The sequence below is a fragment of the Palaemon carinicauda genome, chromosome 21 (assembly GCF_036898095.1).
Source record: "Palaemon carinicauda isolate YSFRI2023 chromosome 21, ASM3689809v2, whole genome shotgun sequence".
Lineage (NCBI taxonomy): Eukaryota > Metazoa > Arthropoda > Malacostraca > Decapoda > Palaemonidae > Palaemon > Palaemon carinicauda.
The window spans coordinates 104,517,959-104,538,915 of record NC_090745.1 but is presented as its reverse complement, the minus strand read 5'-3'; the positions used below and the strand labels follow the sequence as shown (position 1 = coordinate 104,538,915).

At 38.8% G+C, this 20,957-nt stretch overlaps 1 protein-coding gene across 1 annotated transcript in view; it reads right to left on the bottom strand.

Moving 5' to 3' along the window:
- The window catches only part of LOC137615384 (ectopic P granules protein 5 homolog), a 109,371-nt gene that overhangs the window by 72,154 nt on the left and 16,260 nt on the right, over positions 1–20,957 (bottom strand). Inside the window, exons 9-15 of the mRNA XM_068345202.1 lie at positions 20,524–20,623; positions 20,117–20,247; positions 14,661–14,804; positions 13,894–14,071; positions 3,061–3,297; positions 2,682–2,845; positions 1,423–1,588 (exon numbers count right to left, since the gene is read on the bottom strand). Coding sequence (XP_068201303.1) covers positions 1,423–1,588; positions 2,682–2,845; positions 3,061–3,297; positions 13,894–14,071; positions 14,661–14,804; positions 20,117–20,247; positions 20,524–20,623 — 1,120 coding nt within the window. The remainder of the gene's footprint in view (positions 1–1,422; positions 1,589–2,681; positions 2,846–3,060; positions 3,298–13,893; positions 14,072–14,660; positions 14,805–20,116; positions 20,248–20,523; positions 20,624–20,957) is intronic.

Here is a 20,957-nt window from a genome sequence, read left to right as displayed (position 1 = left end):
GAACAAACGGTGTGAGGATCTATGGAGGCCTTCGGAAGACGCCTAGTACAAGCCCTAACACTACACTGCCTGTACTTAGGGACTTGAGACTGGTCAGACATCTTGAATTGTAGAAATAGTCAAGGGGGAATTCCAAAATCTAGCAAAGTTCATTAACAATTAATCCAAATTAAATCAAAAAGCTTATGATAAAGATTCCTGAATAGCGAAGGCTAAAATCTAGAGCGAATACATCACCAAAATCGTGAAAAACAACTCCAGAATCAACAGCGTATCCAAGTAGGTCTTGCCGGTGGCACGACAGAGGAAAAAATTGAGTTCTTGTTGACAAGAAGTACCTGAGTACCTGCTCGACAGATGGCGCTGTTGTGTACACCCCCACCTGTATAGCGATCGCTGGCGTATCCCGACCTTAGATTTCTGTCGGGCAACAGAGTTGACAGCTACATGATCATCGGGTAAGATTAATATTGAAAAATACTGAATATCAAGGGAAAGCAAAATTATATTCTAAGGTCTTTTATAAAGGTGAAAAAATTCTTGGGAATATCAAATTATGTACAAAAATTTTGCCATGACCTTCAGAATATACAAGACAGACCTATAAGTCAAAATAATACTTGATGAGGTAACTGTTCCCAAAGAGGCAGATATACTGCATAACTGTTGTAATACCTTCTTCTGGTAATGACAACCCAAGCAAAACAGACTAAGCAATTAACTCTAAAAGTCTTGCCTTTTCTTTCATAAGGTTCAACACAACATAGTATTTTAGAAGTTTTATTTTAGCTGTGACCAAGTTATGGAATGATTTTCTTGATCTGGCAGTTTAATCATTGGAACTTCAGGAGTTCAAAGGTGTAATGAATGTTTCCATATTGAAGAGGTTGACGTAAGTCTGTCTTCATAGTTTATATAAAACACATCTATTCTAACATTGTTACTGACCTTAAGATATTTTACATTTTTCATTCATTGCTTCTCATAGTTTATTTATTTCATTGTTTACTTTCCTCACTGGGCTATTTTTCCCTATTGAAACCCTTGGGCTTATATATTCTATTCATTACTGTACTTATATAATTTATTTACTTCCTTATTTCTTTTCATCAATGAGCTATTATTCCTGTTGGAGCTTACAGCAACCTGCCTGTCCAACTAGGGTTATAACTTAGCTAGTAATAATAATGATGATAATAATAATTTACTAATGTGTCTAACATAAAATTTGACATCAAAAATTTTAAATACAAATTTTTGAAAAAACTTTAAATTCAATAGGTTGGAACAATCTTTTATAAAACAACATAGAAATCTAATAAACAAGAAAAATATAATTACAAAGCAAGACTGAAAACTGAAAAGGGTAAAAACTGAAAAGGGTAAGAGCTAAAATGAATAAAAAATACCACAGCAGTTTACCTGAGAGTCTTTGCTGTCCTCCTCAGCTTCCATTTCTTCATGCTTAGCTTTTTTGGCTTCATAATAATCCACAGCAGATCTCACTTTTTTCTTAATCTTTCCCAAAAAGGATGAATTTACAAATCCTTGGTAGAATCTCATAATCACACAGCCACACTCATATTGCCTGCAAACACATTAAAACCATGCAGCAATAAATATTGTTTTTCCTAATTATAGCCTAAATGTCTTGTCATAAATACAAAGTCATTAAACCATAATCTTTCAATTTTATTTTATATTAAATAATAGTTACATGACACAATTTTCTATAGTATAGGATCATCAAGCATATTTTCAACTAATTGGTTTTATTCTTTTACTCCTGTATCATAATTAAATATAGTATCCGGACAACTGAGTTAAAAAGATCATTCCCACCATAACTTAATTTTTTCCTATCATTTGTTAATATTTTCCTAACAGCTATGTTTGCCATATTTGATAAATCATTACACATTCTTTTCTCTTAATATTACATTTCTTCTTTCCTTGCCAGGAAGTCCCCCTTCTGTTTTACACTAAATTAAACTTAAATGTATCCATTCTTCATCTACTTTTTTTGTCACATTTTAACCACATACAGAAATTTGAACAGTTTATTCCTGTAGCTTAAACTAGTGTTATTTGTATCTACTTGGACTATAATTGTAACATTTAGGATGTTCCTCTTTCAATTTCAAATCTCAGCTTCATGGAATCAGAGCTCCTGCCTGATCATTTACAATATCCTTAACTTTTTTTTCAGCAAGATGGCTTTCTTTTTTTTCAGTAGGTATAATCATGGCCATTATTCCCTTGAACATAAACAAGTTTTCAGAATGATTCCTCATTTCACTCAAGTAACCACATAAGTTACACCAAACCACACTCAACTCTTATTTTGCAGGTATCTCCTACCTTTGAATTGCATGTTAGAAAGTTAATTTTCCTCTACTTTCAATTTGATGAACTTTTCACTGCTATAAATTTTCTATTTTTGTACTTTTCACACTTTTACACGAGTATACAGGTTTTCTTGGGGTTAGACCTATTTCTTTAATTTGATTTTTTCCCAAAACTGGATTAAATGCAGGGATTAGGTTGGTCATGAAATAAACCATAAAAAAATCCTAAGCTTTTATACACATAAATACTCTATGCGCAGTATTGATTGTTGCATCTAGAGCAGTGCAGTTTTTTAAAAGCAGTTAGGCATTGAAATCATTGTCAATCCTTACCCAGGCTGAGGTGGGACACGTGCTAGATGAAGCGTAAGGTACATTTGCAAGGTAACAGGTAGAGCAGGGTGATCAGCTGGAAGATCTATAACTTGCTGGCCCCACCGATAAATACTGAGAAGGCTTGATGACACAGAACCAATTCTCAAATCAATGCTCACTTTCTGCAATAAAAATGATACAGAATAATCATTACCAATAATATACTAAATCTAATATAAATCCAATTTCAATTACAGTAAATATAAACAAGTTTTATTCTGAACATATAAGCATTAGATGAAAACTGACTTAAAATCGTGGAAAATATTTACTTTTCCACCTATATTTGAAATCATAAAAAAACCACTTATAATTTTAAAACTTATCATCCACATACCTTAAGAGCTTCTTCAAGTGTGATTTGAGGATTACTGTACAATTCTAAAAGAAGATTTTTCCATAAACCTGAACTAAGCTCTTGTTGTGTCTCCAGCATCAAAACTGCTAATGTATACCAAGGAAATTGTGGAGCTGAAGAGCGAACTAAGAGAGAGTTGGGAGCTGTTGTGCCCGCAGTAAGCCATGACAAGAGACCACTTAATCCTCCCCCTGCACTGTGCTTATCTTCGTAGCTCTTAAAAAAAAAAAATGATAAATCACAATATGTATATAGGGCATAACTGAACATGATATTAATACTGTATAGAACGTCAGCGTCAATAACGGAAAATTGGAATAGAAATCATATTCTTAAGTATAAAATTAAGATTAGATAACAACCTTCCCCTTTAGCTGTTCCACAATGCAATGCATATCACTGATTTACAAACATTCAGAACTTTCAAGAATGGAAGAAATTAATATATTTAAAAAACAAATTATGTGTCATAGGATAAGAAAAAATCTGATATAAAAGATAACTTTCTGAAAATGTATACTAATCTCCTAGTAAAGCTTAGGTGTTGCAAAGAGTGATGAACTTCACATCACAAATAACTGTATTGTACTTACAAAACAAAATTTGTCATATGCACAACTTTCTTTAATAGCAAAGGAAGATCACAATCAGCAAAATAACACTGAAATTCCAAACTGCTATTCAGCTCTCACACAAAGACCAGAATAAACGCAACTGGTTACTAGAATATGCATGTTTTGAACATTTTACGCATTCTGTAAGACCCTGTAGAAGATTAGTGAGTCCTGTCCAATATCTTTACTTTTACTTCGTAGTACAACATAGTTTCTACCTGATTGCACCGCGACAGTGAAATACCTCTCCGGGCCCAATCTTGGGCTCCATAAACCAAATTCATTAGTCCATTTTGCATGAGAAGCTGTTTATACTTCTGATACCAACACCCCTTGACTATCTTACGAGTGAACGATAATGCGCACTTGTTAACAGTACACTGTACAGCTCAGTGAATGCTTATACGGACTCAGGAATTCCTGGCACACCTCACTCTGAGGAGGTGCATTCAGTCACATCCTTATGGCGTGGAAATTCCTGGGTACAGCCCCAACTACCTCTGCCATCTCTTCCTACACTAGCTATTTGGTTACTTGCCATGCAGTAAGAGTGTGACAGGGTGTACTTCTTTGGAGTGAGGTGTACCAGAAATTGCTGTGTCCAACTGTACATATAAGTAACAAGACATGAAGTAACAAAATAATTACTGAACCATACTTTCTCCCTCTCCAATGTATTAAAGATTACAGTATCCTACTTATCACAACACAAGGTATAATTTTAGCTTGGACCAATCAAGAGTGATAAAATATCAAAACCAATACTTTACTGCATTTGCCCTTTACAAACTAGACTATAAATGGGAGTGGGAAAGTATACACATCCCCCACCCTTACCAGTTATGAGAATAAGTTGTCTCATCTCTAACCCATGCATCATCAATAAGTCTATCATTCACATTAAATAAATAAGTATGGTAGCTATCAAAATAATATTACTTCTTCAACTCTAGAGCATTCAGAGCATGCTTCACACTCAATATTGGATCATCTATATTAAGTGCAGTTTCTTTGGCACTTTCAGAAATTTTATAACTAGAGTAATTTAATATCTATGAGCTTGTTAGTTTCATGGCCCACTACTGTTTTTATTATTTACGTATTGATATACAATTTGGCATAGGCAACAAGCTCGTTGTTTTTTCAGTTAATTATAGATTTGTGGTTTTTGAATCTCTTAACCAATATTTAACTGAAATAAGTGCATGGTGCATGCTATGGGCAGACGGTTAAACTTTAACAAAACCCAAAGGACAATTTTAATTAGGGTTAAGACGATGTATCAGACTAACAATTTCTTTTAGGGAAACGCACAGTATCAAGTCTATCTCTTCTCAAATTGTTAAAAAAATTTTAAAAAATTGTATTTTGAGAAAGTCATGCACGTGCCTTCAAAACTAGTTCACAAAGGTCAAATTTCTGTTCTTTTCAGTGTCCCTAGGTAAAATTCTTAAGTTACCCTTGTTTGATAAAAACCAAATTAATCATAAATTGTCATGGTGACCTTTTTATTACTATTAGTGTAAATCATTATTAACATGGGCCTAAAGCTTCATTTGGAAGTTTAAATGATTTGATATCGCAAAAATGGTTATAATGCTTTGTATTTCTTATTGTAATAATTAATATCAATTATAGACTACATTTATTCAAAGGATTTGGCACTCTGATTACAAATTTTAAAAGTAATATGTTATTTTCATTAGTAAAATAAATTTTTGAATATACTTACCCGATGATCATGTAGCTGTCAACTCTGTTGCCCGACAGAAATCTACGGTCGGGATACGCCAGCGATCGCTATACAGGTGGGGGTGTACACAACAGCGCCATCTGTGAGTAGGTACTCAAGTACTTCTTGTCAACAAGAACTCAATTTTCTCCTCGGTCCACTGGTTCTCTATGGGGAGGAAGGGCGGGTCCTTAAATTCATGATCATCGGGTAAGTATATTCAAAAATTTATTTTACTAATGAAAATAACATTTTTCAATATTAATCTTACCCGATGATCATGTAGCTGATTCACACCCAGGGTGGTGGGTGGAGACCAGCATACAAGTTAACAAAGAAGCTAAGTATCCCGTATCTTATTTTAGCCGTTATTCAAAATAACAAACATAAAATAAATAAGTACCTGGTAAGGAAGTCGACTTGAACCATTACTCTGCCTTTTTAAGTACGTCTTCCTTACTGAGCCTAGCGATCCTCTTAGGATGCTGAGCGACTCCTAGGTGCTGAAGTATGAAGGGCTGCAACCCATACTAAAGGACCTCATCACAACCTCTAATCTAGGCGCTTCTCAAGAAAGAATTTGACCACCCGCCAAATCAACCAGGATGCGGAAGGCTTCTTAGCCTTCCGGACAACCCAGAAATATTTCAAGAGAAAGATTAAAAAGGTTCTGGAATTAGGGAATTGTAGTGGTGGAGCCCCCACCACTACTGCACTCGTTGCTACGAATGGTCCCAGAGTGTAGCAGTTCTCGTAAAGAGACTTGACATTCTTAAGATAAAAAACGCGAACACTGATTAGCTTTTCCAAAAGGTTGCGTCGAAAATATTTTGCAGAGATCTATTTTATTAAAAGGTCACGGAAGTTGTGATAGCTCTAACTTCGTGTGTCCTTACCTTCAGCCAAGCTTGGTCTTCCTCATTCAGAAGGGAATGAGCTTCTCGTATTAACAGTCTGAAAATAATAGGATAAAGAATTCTCTGACATAGGCAAAGATGAATTCTTAACTGAACACCATAAAGCTTCAGACGGGCCTCGTAAAGGTTTTTAAAATAGAACTTAAGAGCTCTACAGGACATAATACTCTTTCTAGTTCATTTCCAACCATATCGATAAGTTTGGAATAACGAACGATATTGGTCAAGGCCGAGAAGGCAGCTCGTGTTTGGCTAGAAAACCAAGATGTAGAACATGTAGCCGTTTCGGATGAAAATCCGATGTTCTTGCTGAAGGCATGAATCTCACTGACTCTTTTAGCTGGTAAAGCATATCAGGAAAAGAGTCTTAAAGGTGAGATCTTTCAGGGAGGCTGATTGAAGTGGTTCGAACCTGTCTAACATAAGGAATCTTATAACCAAGTCTAAATTCCAACCAGGTGTAACCAAACGACGCTCCTTCGTGGTCTCAAAAGACTTAAGGAGGTCCTGTAGATCTTTATTGTTAAAAAGATCTAAGCCTCTGTGACGGAAGACTGATGCCAACATGCTTCTGTAACCCTTGAAAGTGGGAGCTGAAAGAGATCGCTCTTTTCTCAGATATAAGAGGAAGTCAGCTATTTGAGTTACAGAGGTACTGGTCGAGGATACGGATACTGACTTGCACCAGTTTAGGAAGATTCCCCACTTCGATTGGTAGACTCTAAGGGTGGATGTTCTCCTTGCTCTAACAATCGCTCTGGTTGCCTCCTTCGAAAAACCTCTAGTTCTCGAGAGTCTTTCGATACTCTGAAGGCAGTGAGATGAAGAGCGTGGAGGCCTTGGAGTACCTTCTTACGCGTGGCAGACGTAGCAGGTCCACCCTTAGGGGAAGAGTTCTGGGAACGTCTACTAGCCATCGAAGTACCTCGGTAAGTTATTCTCTCGCGGGCCAGAGGGAAGCAACTAGTGTCAACTTTGTCCCAACGTGAGAGGCGAACTTCTGCAGTACCTTGTTGACAATCTAGAACGGAGGGAATGCATATAGATCTAGATGAGACTAATCTAGTAGAAAGGCATCTAAAAGAACCACTGCTGGGTCCGGGATAGGTGAGCAAAGTATTGAGAGCCTCTTGGACATCGAGGTTGCGAAGAGATCTATGGTTGGCTGGCCCCAGGTGACCCAAAGTCTCTTGCATACATCTCTGTGGAGGGTCCAATATGTTGGAATTATTGTCCCTTCCTACTGAGACAAACTGCTAAGACATTCAAGTTGCCTTGGAAGAAATTTGTTACTAGTGAAAAGTCTAGACCTGTTGAACAGGAGAGGAGGTCACTAGCGAACTCGCACCATGTCAGAGAGTAGGTCCCTCCTTGCTAGGAGATGAACATCAAAGCAGGGAGTTGTCCGTGTTGACCTCCATTACTTTGTCTTGAAGGAGAGACCTGAAGCTTTTCCAGGTCAGACGTACTGCCAGAAGCTTCTTGCAGTTAAAATGCATTGTCCTTTGACGCGAGTTCCATAATCCCGAGCATTCCCTACCGCCTAAGGTCGCACCCCACCCTACGTCCGATGCGTCTGAGAAGAGAACGTGGTTGGGAGTCTGAACAGTCAGGGGAAGACCCTATAAAAGGTTGATAAAGTCCTTTCCTCAGGTTAGACCAGACTTATCTTCCGGAAACCGGGATCGAGACCGCTTCTAGCGTCTTGTCCTTTTCCAGTGAAGAGCTAGATGAAACCGAAGAGGACGGAGGTGTAGTCTTCCAAGTGACACCAATTGCACCACGGATGACAGTGTCCTAACCAGACTCATCCACAGCCTGACAGGGCCGTATTCCTTCTTCAGCATCTTCTGGATTGATAGTAGGGCTGGGGATTGATCTTCTTGTTCAGCCATGTCCTCATCAGAGGGTTCCTCATCCGAAACTGATGAGGAAACGGCAACGGAGTGGGCAACGTCTGACTCGCTGAATCCGGTCGCACTGGTGGATGCGTGACGGAGCCGGACACAAGATCATGGTACTGCTGCACAGTCTGTGAACTGTCAACCATGGGGAAGCGAGGAAGTACAGCGACAACCCGAAACTGTCTAGACTGTCTGGGTAGTACAGACAACCCCTTATCGGGTTGCTGAGGTTGCCGCACTGCGTCACAACAAGTCACCTCTGCTGGTTGTTGAACGTCTTCCCAGTGACACACTGAACGTCCACAACCACCTCCGAGAGTAGCATAACATCAACATGTGACTGGCAACCCACACTGGGTCGCACCGGTGGAGGAACCATCTCAACTGGCGGACGTGAGTAGGAAACCTCAGCGTCAACAGGGCGTACAACCAACCGGTAGGAAGGTCGTTGGCAAGAAGGGTCTTCTCCGTAAAAAATCCTCTATCAAGGACTAAGCTTGGACTGCATGTCTTGCAACAAAGCCCAAGGTCTATGGGAGCAGGTGTGGCAACAGACGGGGTTAGCGACTGAAGCGGAACCATTTACCCTCCCTGGAAGCATGTTATGCTTAAATAAAAGTCCATAGGAGGCTAAGCAGCTTAAGGCTCCTCTCCAAATGACAGAGTCCTCAAGGGAATATCAGAAGGAGGGAGAACAGCACTTTCTCATCTACAGGAACCATATCCGAGAAAAGCTAGGTTCTCTCAGTGAGGGTTTCACTGGTGCAAAAGCAGCAGACCAGAAGGCAACGTTATGAAACTGCTTGACAGTCTGTGAACTGTCAAAAACTGAACTGTCAACCACAACAGGAGCGTGAGGACATACAGCACTGGTGTATAAGTAGCAGACCAGAAGGCAACGTCATGTAACTGTTTGACAGTCTGTGAGTTGGCAACAACCAAAGTTGTGTGGGGAAGCCTCAACTCCTGACTGACTAGTTTGCTGCGGGCGAGTGGCGGTAACCACAGTGTGTTGCGGAGGCTGACACACCGTGTCAAAACACGGCAGCTTGTGGTAGCTCACGCACGGCAACGGAGTGCTCTGTGTGTGGGAGTCATCATACATCTGGCAGGGTTGACTGTGCATGGGTGGAGGAGCTCTCACAACAAGAGTGTGAGAGCAGGAAGCCATGCCGGGCGCACAACCGTGGGAGGTGTAGGCCCACGGGTGCATCGTCAACCTTCTCCGCAGTCGGAGTGTGGGAGCTGGCAACAACAAAAGCAGAGTGCTGGTGCGTGGGAGGGGCTGCGGTGGGTTGAGGAGCATGCGGTATGGTATGCGGAGCATGCTGTAAGGTATGCGGCTCATGCTGCATGGTATGCGGAGCATGCTGTAAGGTATGCAGAGCATGCTGCATGGGCTGCGGAGAAAGCCGCATAGTGCTGGAACCCGGCAGCTCTACAGAACCTTCCCACTGCTGATGCGGTAGCTCACGCATGTTAGCAGATGGTGCAGCAAGAACATGCGTCTGGCAGGGTGGACTGCGCATCGGTGGTGGAGCTCTCACAGGTGGAGTGTGGGAGCAGGCAGCCGCAGTATCTGCTGAGCGCACAACCTCGGCGGGTTGTAGGTTAACAGGTGCATTGTCAACCTTCCAGCACGATACTCCTGCATGAAGGAGCAAGCTGAGACTGTATAGTCTGCAGCATGGACCACTAGGGTCTATGAAAGACAACAACAAACGGAGCTACTGTCCGTTGTGACTGAGGGTCTAAAACAGCTGGTGCGGCAACAGACGGAGTTACTGCCTGTTGCGGTACCACCTTGCCTCTCTTGGGAGGTGTGCAGTTGTCGTACTGCAGCGAGTCCGAACTGACCCAGTGGCTACACCTAGGCCGTTGGACTTGCGCGGAAGGGACCGACTTGCACTTAAAAGCTGCAAGATTTGGTCCATGGTTTCTGCGAGAAACCTCTTCCGCAGACGAGGAATAAATGGGCTCTCTCGTCTTTGTGTGGGTGGGGTGATCACGTCGGCAACGTGTGTAGATACACCCGAAACCACAGAGGGAAACGTTTGTTCGTCGATCAAGACCTGTGGAACCCATAAGTCCTTCGACATTACTTCTCCCCTGGGCTTGGGAGCTTGTAAGAGGTATCGGACAAGGTGAACAACTGGCACGAACAAACGAACCCTCGAACGCAACACTGTAACACTTTGCGCATATCACTTTATCACTTTAGATTTTCTGTTTGCACTTATTTCACTGAACTCGAAACTTTAAGTGGTTTGTACCTGAAACACGCAATCCTATCCTTCATTAAAAGGTAGTAATTGCGAAAACAGTTTTACAATGTAACAGAAAAACATAATGAAAGATAAAGAATTCAGTGGCTGGAAAAGAGACTAAACACTAGATCAAATAAACTACGTTTAAAATCTCTCACCGCATAAAGCCTGGGAACAAGAATAAAACTCTAGAAACGTTTTACCTTCTTCCCCTATAGCGACTAGGGAGAAGAGTAAAAAACGAGAACAACGTTACCCGCTTGAACGAAACGTTTATCCTCCTCTCTCTCCCTCCGTCTCTATCTCTCTCTCTCTCTCTTGACTTAGAACCTGAGAGATGAGCCCAATTATAAATATCGTTAAAACATATTTGTTAAAGGAAAAAAACTGAAAGGTTTCCCAAATAAAAAGTTCCTTTATTAGAATTAAAACCATTTAAGCTAAGAAAGAATGAACGAAACGCTAGAATCGGTTTACTCTTACTGCAACGTGAAACCGTGAAATACTCTCTCTCTATCGTAACGATAGAGCGCAAGTTGAACGTTCTGAACGTCAACAACTGCGGAGACTAAACAAAACGTTAGTTCAACTTTGAAAACAGTACGAGACTATCAAAGAAATTCTTTCAAAAACATTAAAATTAAAATAGCATAAATTCTTAACAGGAAAAACGATATGACGGGCTCAATGTTAATTAACTTCGGTTCCAAGTAAGGACTGCCTACTATTAGGAAAGGTCGCATATAAACAAACATAAAAATTAATTTTTATAAGTTTATAATAAATGGAAAGTTAATCGAAGAGGCCTATAAATGGCGGAGAGATATAAAATAAATCTATAACTTTGTTAAGCAAAATTACCAAAAACCTAAACACACTTCCGTCTAAGGGAAGGGTGGGTCATTAAAAGTGAAAGAGAGTCTATACTCTCTTCGTCACCAACACTTTCGTCTAAGGGAAGGGTCGGCCATTTAAAAGTGAAAGAGAGTCCATACTCTCTTCGTCACCATAATAAAATCTATCCAAAACGAGTTCAAGTTTTGATATGAAGATAAAACCCCTGCATAGCGAAAGCTCAAAACTGGAATAGTGTACTTCACCAAAAAGTTGTGAAAACAAATCCAGTTAGGGACGGCGTATTAGTAGGTCTTGCCGGTGGCACGACAGAGGAAAAATTGAGTTCTTGTTGACAAGAAGTACTTGAGTACCTACTCACAGATGGCGCTGTTGTGTACACCCCCACCTGTATAGCGATCGCTGGCGTATCCCGACCGTAGATTTCTGTCGGGCAACAGAGTTGACAGCTACATGATCATCGGGTAAGATTAATATTGAAAATTGTATTTTTCCAAGCTTTATAAACCTGTGTCCTTTAAAATATGAAATGTCTTCAGGAGAACTGAAATTGCAATTGAATTCAATATTTAGGTAGTTAACTACAGGTGGCATGTGTGGATGAGTAGCCTTGACCAATTTCCTGTCAAAGATTCTTCACTTTTGACCTTCGGCTCAGAATTGAGAGGTAGTTGAGGTGAGAAGTTTAACTTTAAGGGATTCAAGTTTGCATAGCTAGGAAAAATACAAATTACTTTTCAATTTTTTAAGTTGTTTCTATATGTATACAAACCTTTAGTCCTTTAAAATAGGGAGATTCACTTGTTGAATAGGAAGTCCTCTAGAACCAAACTGGTTGATTCTTTTTCTTCCCTAGAATGTACCACTCTCCCTAACAGAGTATGGAAATGAGAAAGAGGACTCCAGCAACCACTCCATCTACCAATTATACAGATGAGTAGGCTGAGAGGGCCTGGCATTTATTTGGTGTATACTTGATATGAGGTCATTGAAGGAATCCTTCTCCCCCTGAAGGATAGATACAGTAAAGAATGAAATACCCCCCTTATGATGACAAATGGGTTTGATATTTATTCAATCATCCTTCCTCCTGTTAAGGGGGGTGGCCGGCCAGTGCCATTTTTCAAGGACAGGACTTACTCATAAGATGGCATGTGACATCTCCACACCCCACATAACTTTTGCCTATGAAATTCAGTTTTGTGACGCAAGTGCCATTTATTCAGGAAAATAAGAGCTTTTTAAATTATAGCTCCTCCCTTATTACTTTATATTAATCCTGTGATTACTATACTACCATATATAAACCTGATTATAGGCAGTTTTTACTGCCAAGGCGAGTTACATTACAGGCCTTCACAGTCCTTTTGGGCTTGGAATGGGGAACATCAGTCCCTGACACCTGGGGCACCACCACACCTTTCATCACTAGTGTCATTGGGATCACAGGGGACACTTAGCTACAAGCTCCCTCAACAAAGTACTGTAATGGAGGGGCAACCTAAAAGACCTAAGGTAGCCCAAGATTTCCTTAGGTCAAACTCACTATCAGCAGTCTGCAAGGTAACAGGAAAAGAGCTTCCAGCTTCCAAAGGGATGCGGCAAACATTTGGAGGTAATCCTCAACACTAAGACCTGAAAAGATTGCCGAAGTAAATCCCAGGGCTCCTTACTTCTGACGCATACAACCAAGTGACCGAACTAGGAGAGTATGCATAGGGGGTAGGGGGAGCAGTCATAACCCCGGAGGAGACTGTTTTGGCAACTCCCAAAAAAACACCAAAAAAGTTTTTGGTGCTTTTTTTGGAGTTGCCAAAAGAGACCTTGCCAAAGCTTTAGCTTGAATCCTCTCCTTCAGGGTATATGCTTGCCAATATACAGGAGGCCATGACCTACACTCAGCATATGGGGATGATTGTAAGCAATCAAGGGCAATACTAAATGCACAGAGGGAATGTGAAAATTCATCGAGTTTACACGTACACAGCAGCAGCTAAATCAAAAGTGAAACACTCCAGTTGGGAAAGGGGGCAGGGCTCCTCGCCCACACCCTTCATAAGCTGGAATACCGCTCATTATCCAAGTTTTAATGACCGTCTCCGGCTTGCGTGAAATCAATCTACCTAATAAAAGGACGAGGATTTGTTTGTCGTGTAGGAATAAATACTTTTCTATGAGTTGTACCTTGTGAAATGCACTCTTCCCAACTATTATTTATATCACAATATTACCCCTGACACAATACACAAAGGGACTTCAGATCATAATCTACCAGAAACAATTACTGTACATATTCCAAGAAGTAATTGCTAGCAAAACCAGGGGAAGAAACTGAGAATCTGGGATTCTAACCACTTACTGCTAGAAGGTTCTATTCCTTTATCAATGGCATGCATATACTTAAGTGAAAGAAAATTGGAAAATCTTAAATATTTTTAAGATAAGTATTGGTTAAATCAAGCTTTTGGAGAAGAAGCAATAGGATCAGCAAGGGAGGTTCATAGATAAAAACCTCAAACTTACCTTCATGACTTCTGAAAATCCAGCCATGATTTCCTGCCAGCAAGCAGAATCAGTAAAAGCGTGATGGCACATGGTATCTAGCAGGAAGAGGACTGAATTACTGTGGACCCAATCTGGAATGCAAATCATAACTTGCATCCAGAAGTGAATGACAGGTGCGCCTGATGGTAGATTGTACCTATAAACAGTATAGTTTTTTAGTATATTCTGCAACCTCCCAGCTTCATGTAACTTCTTATTATATAAACAGATAATTATATCACTTACTCTTTTACTAAAACAAACACTCATTCTTAAAACATATTTTCCTTATCTTAAATGTCTATTTGAGAAAAGACTGAATTTTCAGTTCTATATTTTCTTTTTCTTGAAGGTCTATTTGAGAAAAGATAATTTGCAGTATCTAATAAGCATAATTTTGTTAAAAATCTTGTCTACATAAAAGATATTTGAATAACCTTAGAAACTCTAGTTACACATGAAAAATTAACTCTTAAGGCCAAAATATATTGTCTTTATAAATTCTTTCCATCAACTTGAATCAATTACTTAGTTTTTAAAAGTAGCATTGTAGAGATAATGCAATAACTGTCTCAACACAAAAATGAAGTAAAAGAAAAATTATAACAAAATATTATTAAAAAAAGTTGAGATAATTTCAATACAGTATACAGTTGTGATAATTTCAATATACTGTTAAGTAAAAGTATAAAATAAATAAGAATACATAGAGATATATTTCCAAATCACCCTATTATAATACTTACTTTGCATAGTTCTTAATATGATGCACCAACATAGCTGCAAAGAGGTTGAGTATTTTTCCTGGAAAAGCTGATGATACCAGGCTCTTAGCCAATGTAATGTAAGTTTGATCAGCTGCAAAACACTTCTGAATGGCTGACATCAATCTGAAATTAAACAAAATTTATTGCAGTGTATAATTAAAGATATAATTACTGTAATGGAATCTTTTTACCAAACAAATATGAAAAAGGTTAAAAGTAACCTAATTTTGAAACACCAAATTACCAAAATAAATACACACAACTAATGTGTCAACTGGAAAGGGGATGCTTTAAAAAGATCCAGATCTTTGGAAAGACTTATCAAAGGGTAGCCTAAGATATTACCACAAAACAGTATTTTCCATGCTCAAAAATGGTATGGATGGATGTTGCCCTAGCATGATATTCCTGTGGAGGATGCTTGAAAGCTGTCTCTGCTGGTCACTTCTGTTTCGTTTAGGTAAGTATTTGTGTGCACATTAGGCATTACCTCATTTTACTATTGCGTATTGTGAATGAAATAAATGTAGCCTACCATAGTCCTGTTTCGTTATGGTAGCCAAAGTTAAATGCTGTATGTTGAATGACAGGTAATTTTCAAAGAAAACGGGATTTTTTGGTTAAGACTCCACCCGTGCGTTTGTGAATGGAAAAAAAATGTTAGAATTTTTGTTGATTTATTGTATTGTGGTCTTGTTATCTTCTTAAACTTTTTCCTGTTACCTCCACACGTATCCAAACACCAAATGTCGTTCACCGGCGTACGTAGTTGGTGGGTAAAATTATAGAATAATACATTAAACGGTTTTTAGATTATAAGAGGTATATGGTGTATTTTGTGGTCTTTTGAACGTTACAGTTAATGATTTCGGTAAATATATGATACCTGTTAGCCAAATAGCCGCCCGTTGAGATACTACCACTAGAGAGGTATTGGATCCTTTGACTGGCCAGACAGTATTGCATTGGACCCCTCTCTCTAGTCACGGCTTATTTTTTCTTTGCCTACACTTACACGGAATAGTCTGGCCTATTCTTTACATATTCTCGTCTTTCCTCATACATCTGACAACAATGAGATACTTAACACTTCTTCACCAAGGGGTTAATTTACTGCACTGCAATTTGTTCAGTGTACTTTCCTGTTGGTAAGGGTAGAAGAGACTCTTTAGCTATGGTAAGCAGCTCTTCTAGGAGAAGGACACTCCAAAATTAAACCATTGTCCTCTAGTCTTGGGTAGTGCCATAGCCTCTGTACCATGGTCTTCCACTGTCTTGGGTTAGAGTTCTCTTGCTTGAGGGTACACTCGGGCACACTATTCTATCTTATTTTTTTTTTCTTCCTCTTGTTTTTTTGAAATGGTGTGTTGGGCAGGCTTAATAGAAGGGCCATGGATGCCTGGTGGTTTATCAAGAGGTTGTCTTTTCCTTTTTCTGATTTTTTCTTCTCAAAACCATCCTTACTGTCCTCCCTTCAGTTGAAGTGGCTATCCTGGAGGGTATTTAGCCTTGCATGGTGTATCGGCTCCTCCATGTTGACCAGTTTTTCCGACTTTTTACTATAGTCTATGGATATCATCAATCACTTTTATTATTATTCTGTACATATTGTTTTTGTTTTAATTCTTGTTAATCTAGTTTTTAAGTATGATGTGTCTTTTTTATTTCTATTAATTCTTATGCTGTCTGGAGACATTGAGCAAAATCCGGGACCAGTACGTCCTAGATTTCGTCAATGTCGTCTTCTGTATTGCAATATTCGTGGTCTTCATGCAAATATCCGAGACCTTACAGTTGCGTCCAGACAGTATGATATTCTTTTGTGCTCAGAAACTTTGGTTTCTAATATGAGGCACTCATCTGAGCTCCTTATAACTGGTTTTAAGAAGCCAATAATGCTGAAACGTGATTCCATTCCTAGGGCCAGGGGAATGGCGGTGTATATTAGGACCGAGTACCCTGCTTCTCATAAGTCCTGCTATCAATGTGGATGTCATGAGATTCAGGTAATAAAAGTTTGTGGCAGGCATAACAACTTTTATTTGTGTTCAATCTACCGGAATCCAGACATGGATGATTCTATCTTTGATTGTCTTCTTACCATTATGGCTAAGATACAAGAAGATGATAGAAAGGCTTCGTTTGTCTTTGTTGGTGATTTTAATGCTCACCATAGGGAGTGGTTGAGTTCTATCTCTCCTACCGATCGCCATGGCTTAAGAGCTTTAGACTTTGCCTCAGAATCAGGCTGTGAGCAAATCATAAATGAAGCTACTCACAGGTCTGGTAATTGCTTGGACCTCGTATACACTGACTCCCCTGGCGTTATAACTAGTAAGGTTGGTTCTCCAGTCGGGACTTCTGATCATGCCTTGATTTCATTATTAGTGAAGACTGAGCAGCCTGTCCCTGATATATCATATTCTTGTAAAATTTATATGAAATCCCAAGCAGACTGGAATGGGATTTTGCATGATCTTTTGTGCTTGAATTGGTCACAATTATATAATAGTGTAGATCCTGTTGTCCCTTTGAATGAGAATCTAGTCAACATAATTGATAGGCGTATCCCTTCTCGTGTGCTAAGGTACCGAATGAAGGACAAACCGTGGTTCAATGATGATTGTAGACGTGCTTATTTGGAGAAGCAGGAGGCCTATCACCTTTGGAAGGGTAACAGATCAGATTTGACCTGGAACAACTATACTCAGCTTCGAGCTTTTGCTCAGAGAGTTTATGCCTCAACTGAAAAGGAGTACAATTTAATCATAAAAGAAACCCTCTCTGGTACAACTCAGGAACATAAATGGTGGTCTACCCTTAAATCTGCACTCTTTGGTGTAGATGCAACAGTTCCTCCTTTACTTAAACCAGATGGCTCAGTCACTCACTGTCCAAAGGAAAAGGCAACCCTTTTGGCTGATGTTTTTGACAGTAAACAGAGTAATGAAAAACTTGAACTTCCTCATTCCTGTTTTCCTGAGGCTAAACTAACTAGTTTAGCTTTTCGATCTCGTGAGATTAAAACTCTGTTGTTGGACCTTGATGCTTATGGAGGTGTAGACCCTAATGGTATTTTTCCTTTGTTTTTTATAAAGACAGCAGATTTCTTAGCTCCAAAGTTATCTGTTATTTTACGCAAGTTAGCAAGAAGAGGAGCTTTTAGCACTTGTTGGAGAATTGGTAATGTTACTCCTCTATGTAAATGTGTTTGTGGTAGCTCAAGTCCCACTGATTACCGCCCAATTTCCATAACTCCCATATTATCTAAAGTTTTTGAACGTCTTCTGGCAAAACGTCTTAATAGGTTTGCTGAAGGTAATCATCTATTCCCTAGTTTGCAATTTGGTTTTCGGAAAGGCCTTGGAGCATGTGATGCCCTTCTTACAATCTCCAATGCAGTACAGAAATCCCTTGATTGTGGTCGGGAAGTTCGTATGATTGGCCTTGATTTTAGTGCTGCCTTTGACCGTGTTAATCATGAGGCCCTTGTTTTCAAACTGAAACAGTTGGGAGTGGGTGGGTCGTTTCTTAGCATTATTATTGATTTTTTAAGTAGTAGATCTCAAAGAGTTGTTGTTGATGGGCACCATAGTGAGTATAGGAATGTGATATCCGGTGTTCCACAGGGTAGTGTTCTTGGCCCATTACTTTTCATACTATATACACATGACATGTGGTTTGGCCTAGAAAATAAGCTTGTTGCATATGCAGATGATGCTACTCTCTTTGCATCAATTCCATCCCCTGAATGTAGATCTGGGGTTGGTGAATCCCTTAATAGAGATTTAGCTAAAATTAGTGCATGGTGCAAATTATGGGGTATGAAGTTGAATCCTAACAAAACTCAAAGTATGATTGTAAGTAGGTCAAGGACGGTGGCTCCTCAACATCCGGATCTCAGTATTGATAATGTTTCTTTAAATTTGTATGACTCTTTCAAAATTTTAGGCGTGATTCTTGACAGCAAATTTACTTTTGAGAAACATATAAGGTCTGTGTCTTCTTCAATTGCACAAAAAATTGGCTTATTGAGAAAGTCTTTTAAGATATTCGGTGATCAATCTATTCTGAAGAAGTGTTTTAATTCTTTTATTCTACCTTGTTTTGAGTATTGTTCTCCGGTCTGGTCTTCAGCTGCTGATTCTCATCTTAATTTGTTGGACAGAAACTTACGGTCTATTAAATTTCTTATTCCTGATCTAGATATTAATCTCTGGCACCGTCGATCAATTAGTTCATTATGCATGTTGCATAAGATTTTTCATAACTCTGACCATCCTTTACATTCAGATCTCCCTGGACAATTCTATCCTGTTCGTAATACTAGGCAGGCAGTTAATTCTAATAGCCAGGCCTTCTCCATCATAAGACTCAATACTACGCAGTACTCTAGAAGTTTTATTCCAGCTGTTACCAAGTTGTGGAATGATCTTCCTAATCGGGTTGTTGAATCAGTAGAACTTCAAAAGTTCAAAGTTGGAGCAAATGCTTTTTTGTTGACCAGACGGACATGAGTCTTTTTATAGTTTATATATGACATTTTTGTTGTTGTCATTGTTGATAGTATATATATGATATATCTCTTTTGACATTACTTTTTTTAGATTGATTTATTGTTAATTTGTTTTCTTCAGTTATTTATTTCCTTATTTCCTTTCCTCACTGGGCTATTTTTCCCTATTGGAGCCCCTGGGCTTATAGCATCTTGCTTTTCCAATTAGGGTTGTAGCTTGGATAGTAATAATAATAATAATAATAATACAAGCTTCACTTCTCCCGTAAAGCGAGTTTACACAATTGTCATCTTGGAAAGCTAACATTACAAATGAAAAAGTGATCTGGAATACAGATTATGAATAACTAACATTTTGATTATTGGTATAATAATTACATTGAGTAAATGTCTTCATCAATCCATCTATTTACCAAGGCACTTCCCCCATTTTGAGGGGTAGCTATCATAAAAAAAAGGACAAAAGGAGACCTTTCTTCTCTTAGCTCCTTCAAGCCTGACGAGGGATTCAGCCGAGTTTGGTTGGTACTGCTAGGGTACCACATCCCACCTTCCCCCATTACCCAACACAAATGAAGCTTCATATGTCAAATCCCCTACTGCTGCTACCTCAGCGGTCACCAAGGCAACCGAAGGAAGTAGCAGGGGCTATTGAAACTGAGTCATAATTGCTTGCCATTCATTTCTATTTCTAGCATGCTCTTTAGCCTGTCACATCTATCCTAAATTCTTTTTAAAATCTAAATACAGCACAGCATAAAGGAAAAGCCAAGTTATCTGCAAAACTCAGGACAAAACAATCCAGTATTATAAAGAAAAAATAATCTATATCAATGTACACTGTTAAGGTATGTGTCAACAACACAAAACTTATATACCTCTCTACATTCACAAAATCTACAGACTTTGAGTGACTTACTTTGCATTTGAAGTGATATCTTCAGGTTGATTAAAAAATAGAGGCATTATGTGAACCAAAGCAGAAAGAACAGCTTCATATCTTCCTTGCACTGCTAGTTCATGGACACAATCTACACCATGTTCACAAAACTGTAATTGGCAAAATTTTTCATATAAGATTATCATTTTGTTGACACATTTTATGAAAAGTTGAATATATATTCTATATAACAATTTATGGGAGAATATTTTATTATATGAATTAACATTTAAAATACTAAATAATCAGAAGGTATGTTATAAATCAACAAGGGCTAAATAATTAAAAATTTTAAGGAAGACTAAATAAAGCGATTACAAAACAAGCACATATTGAACTATTCCCCAAAAACATTGTTACATGATATCAAATTTCAAAAGACTAACCTCAGGTAGAGAGTGACCCCAAGTAGTTAACAGCAATGATGTATACAGAGCCAGAGGCTGCCGGTCCATTAAACCTCGTTTTACTACATTCATTGTAGACCTAAAGAATTAACCAATTATAATATATACTAAAAATACAGCTTTGTATGGGTTTATGATTGGGTTTTCTAATCTGGATCATAAGGCTTGCGATTGGTTCCTGGAAGGCAATTCAGGAGCCATGTATGACTGGGAGAAAATCTCACAGTTGCACTATGAAGGAGAGGTTGAACACCAAGATGGAAGAAAAAGGAAGAAGGAATGGAGGTATGGTAGAAGGTTAGGAAAAATTACAATTCAACTTAGAAATATTAACTTGATTTGAAAATAAATTCACCATTAAATACAAACCAATAAGAGGGAACCAAAAATAAAAAGATCATAGCAGAAAGCCT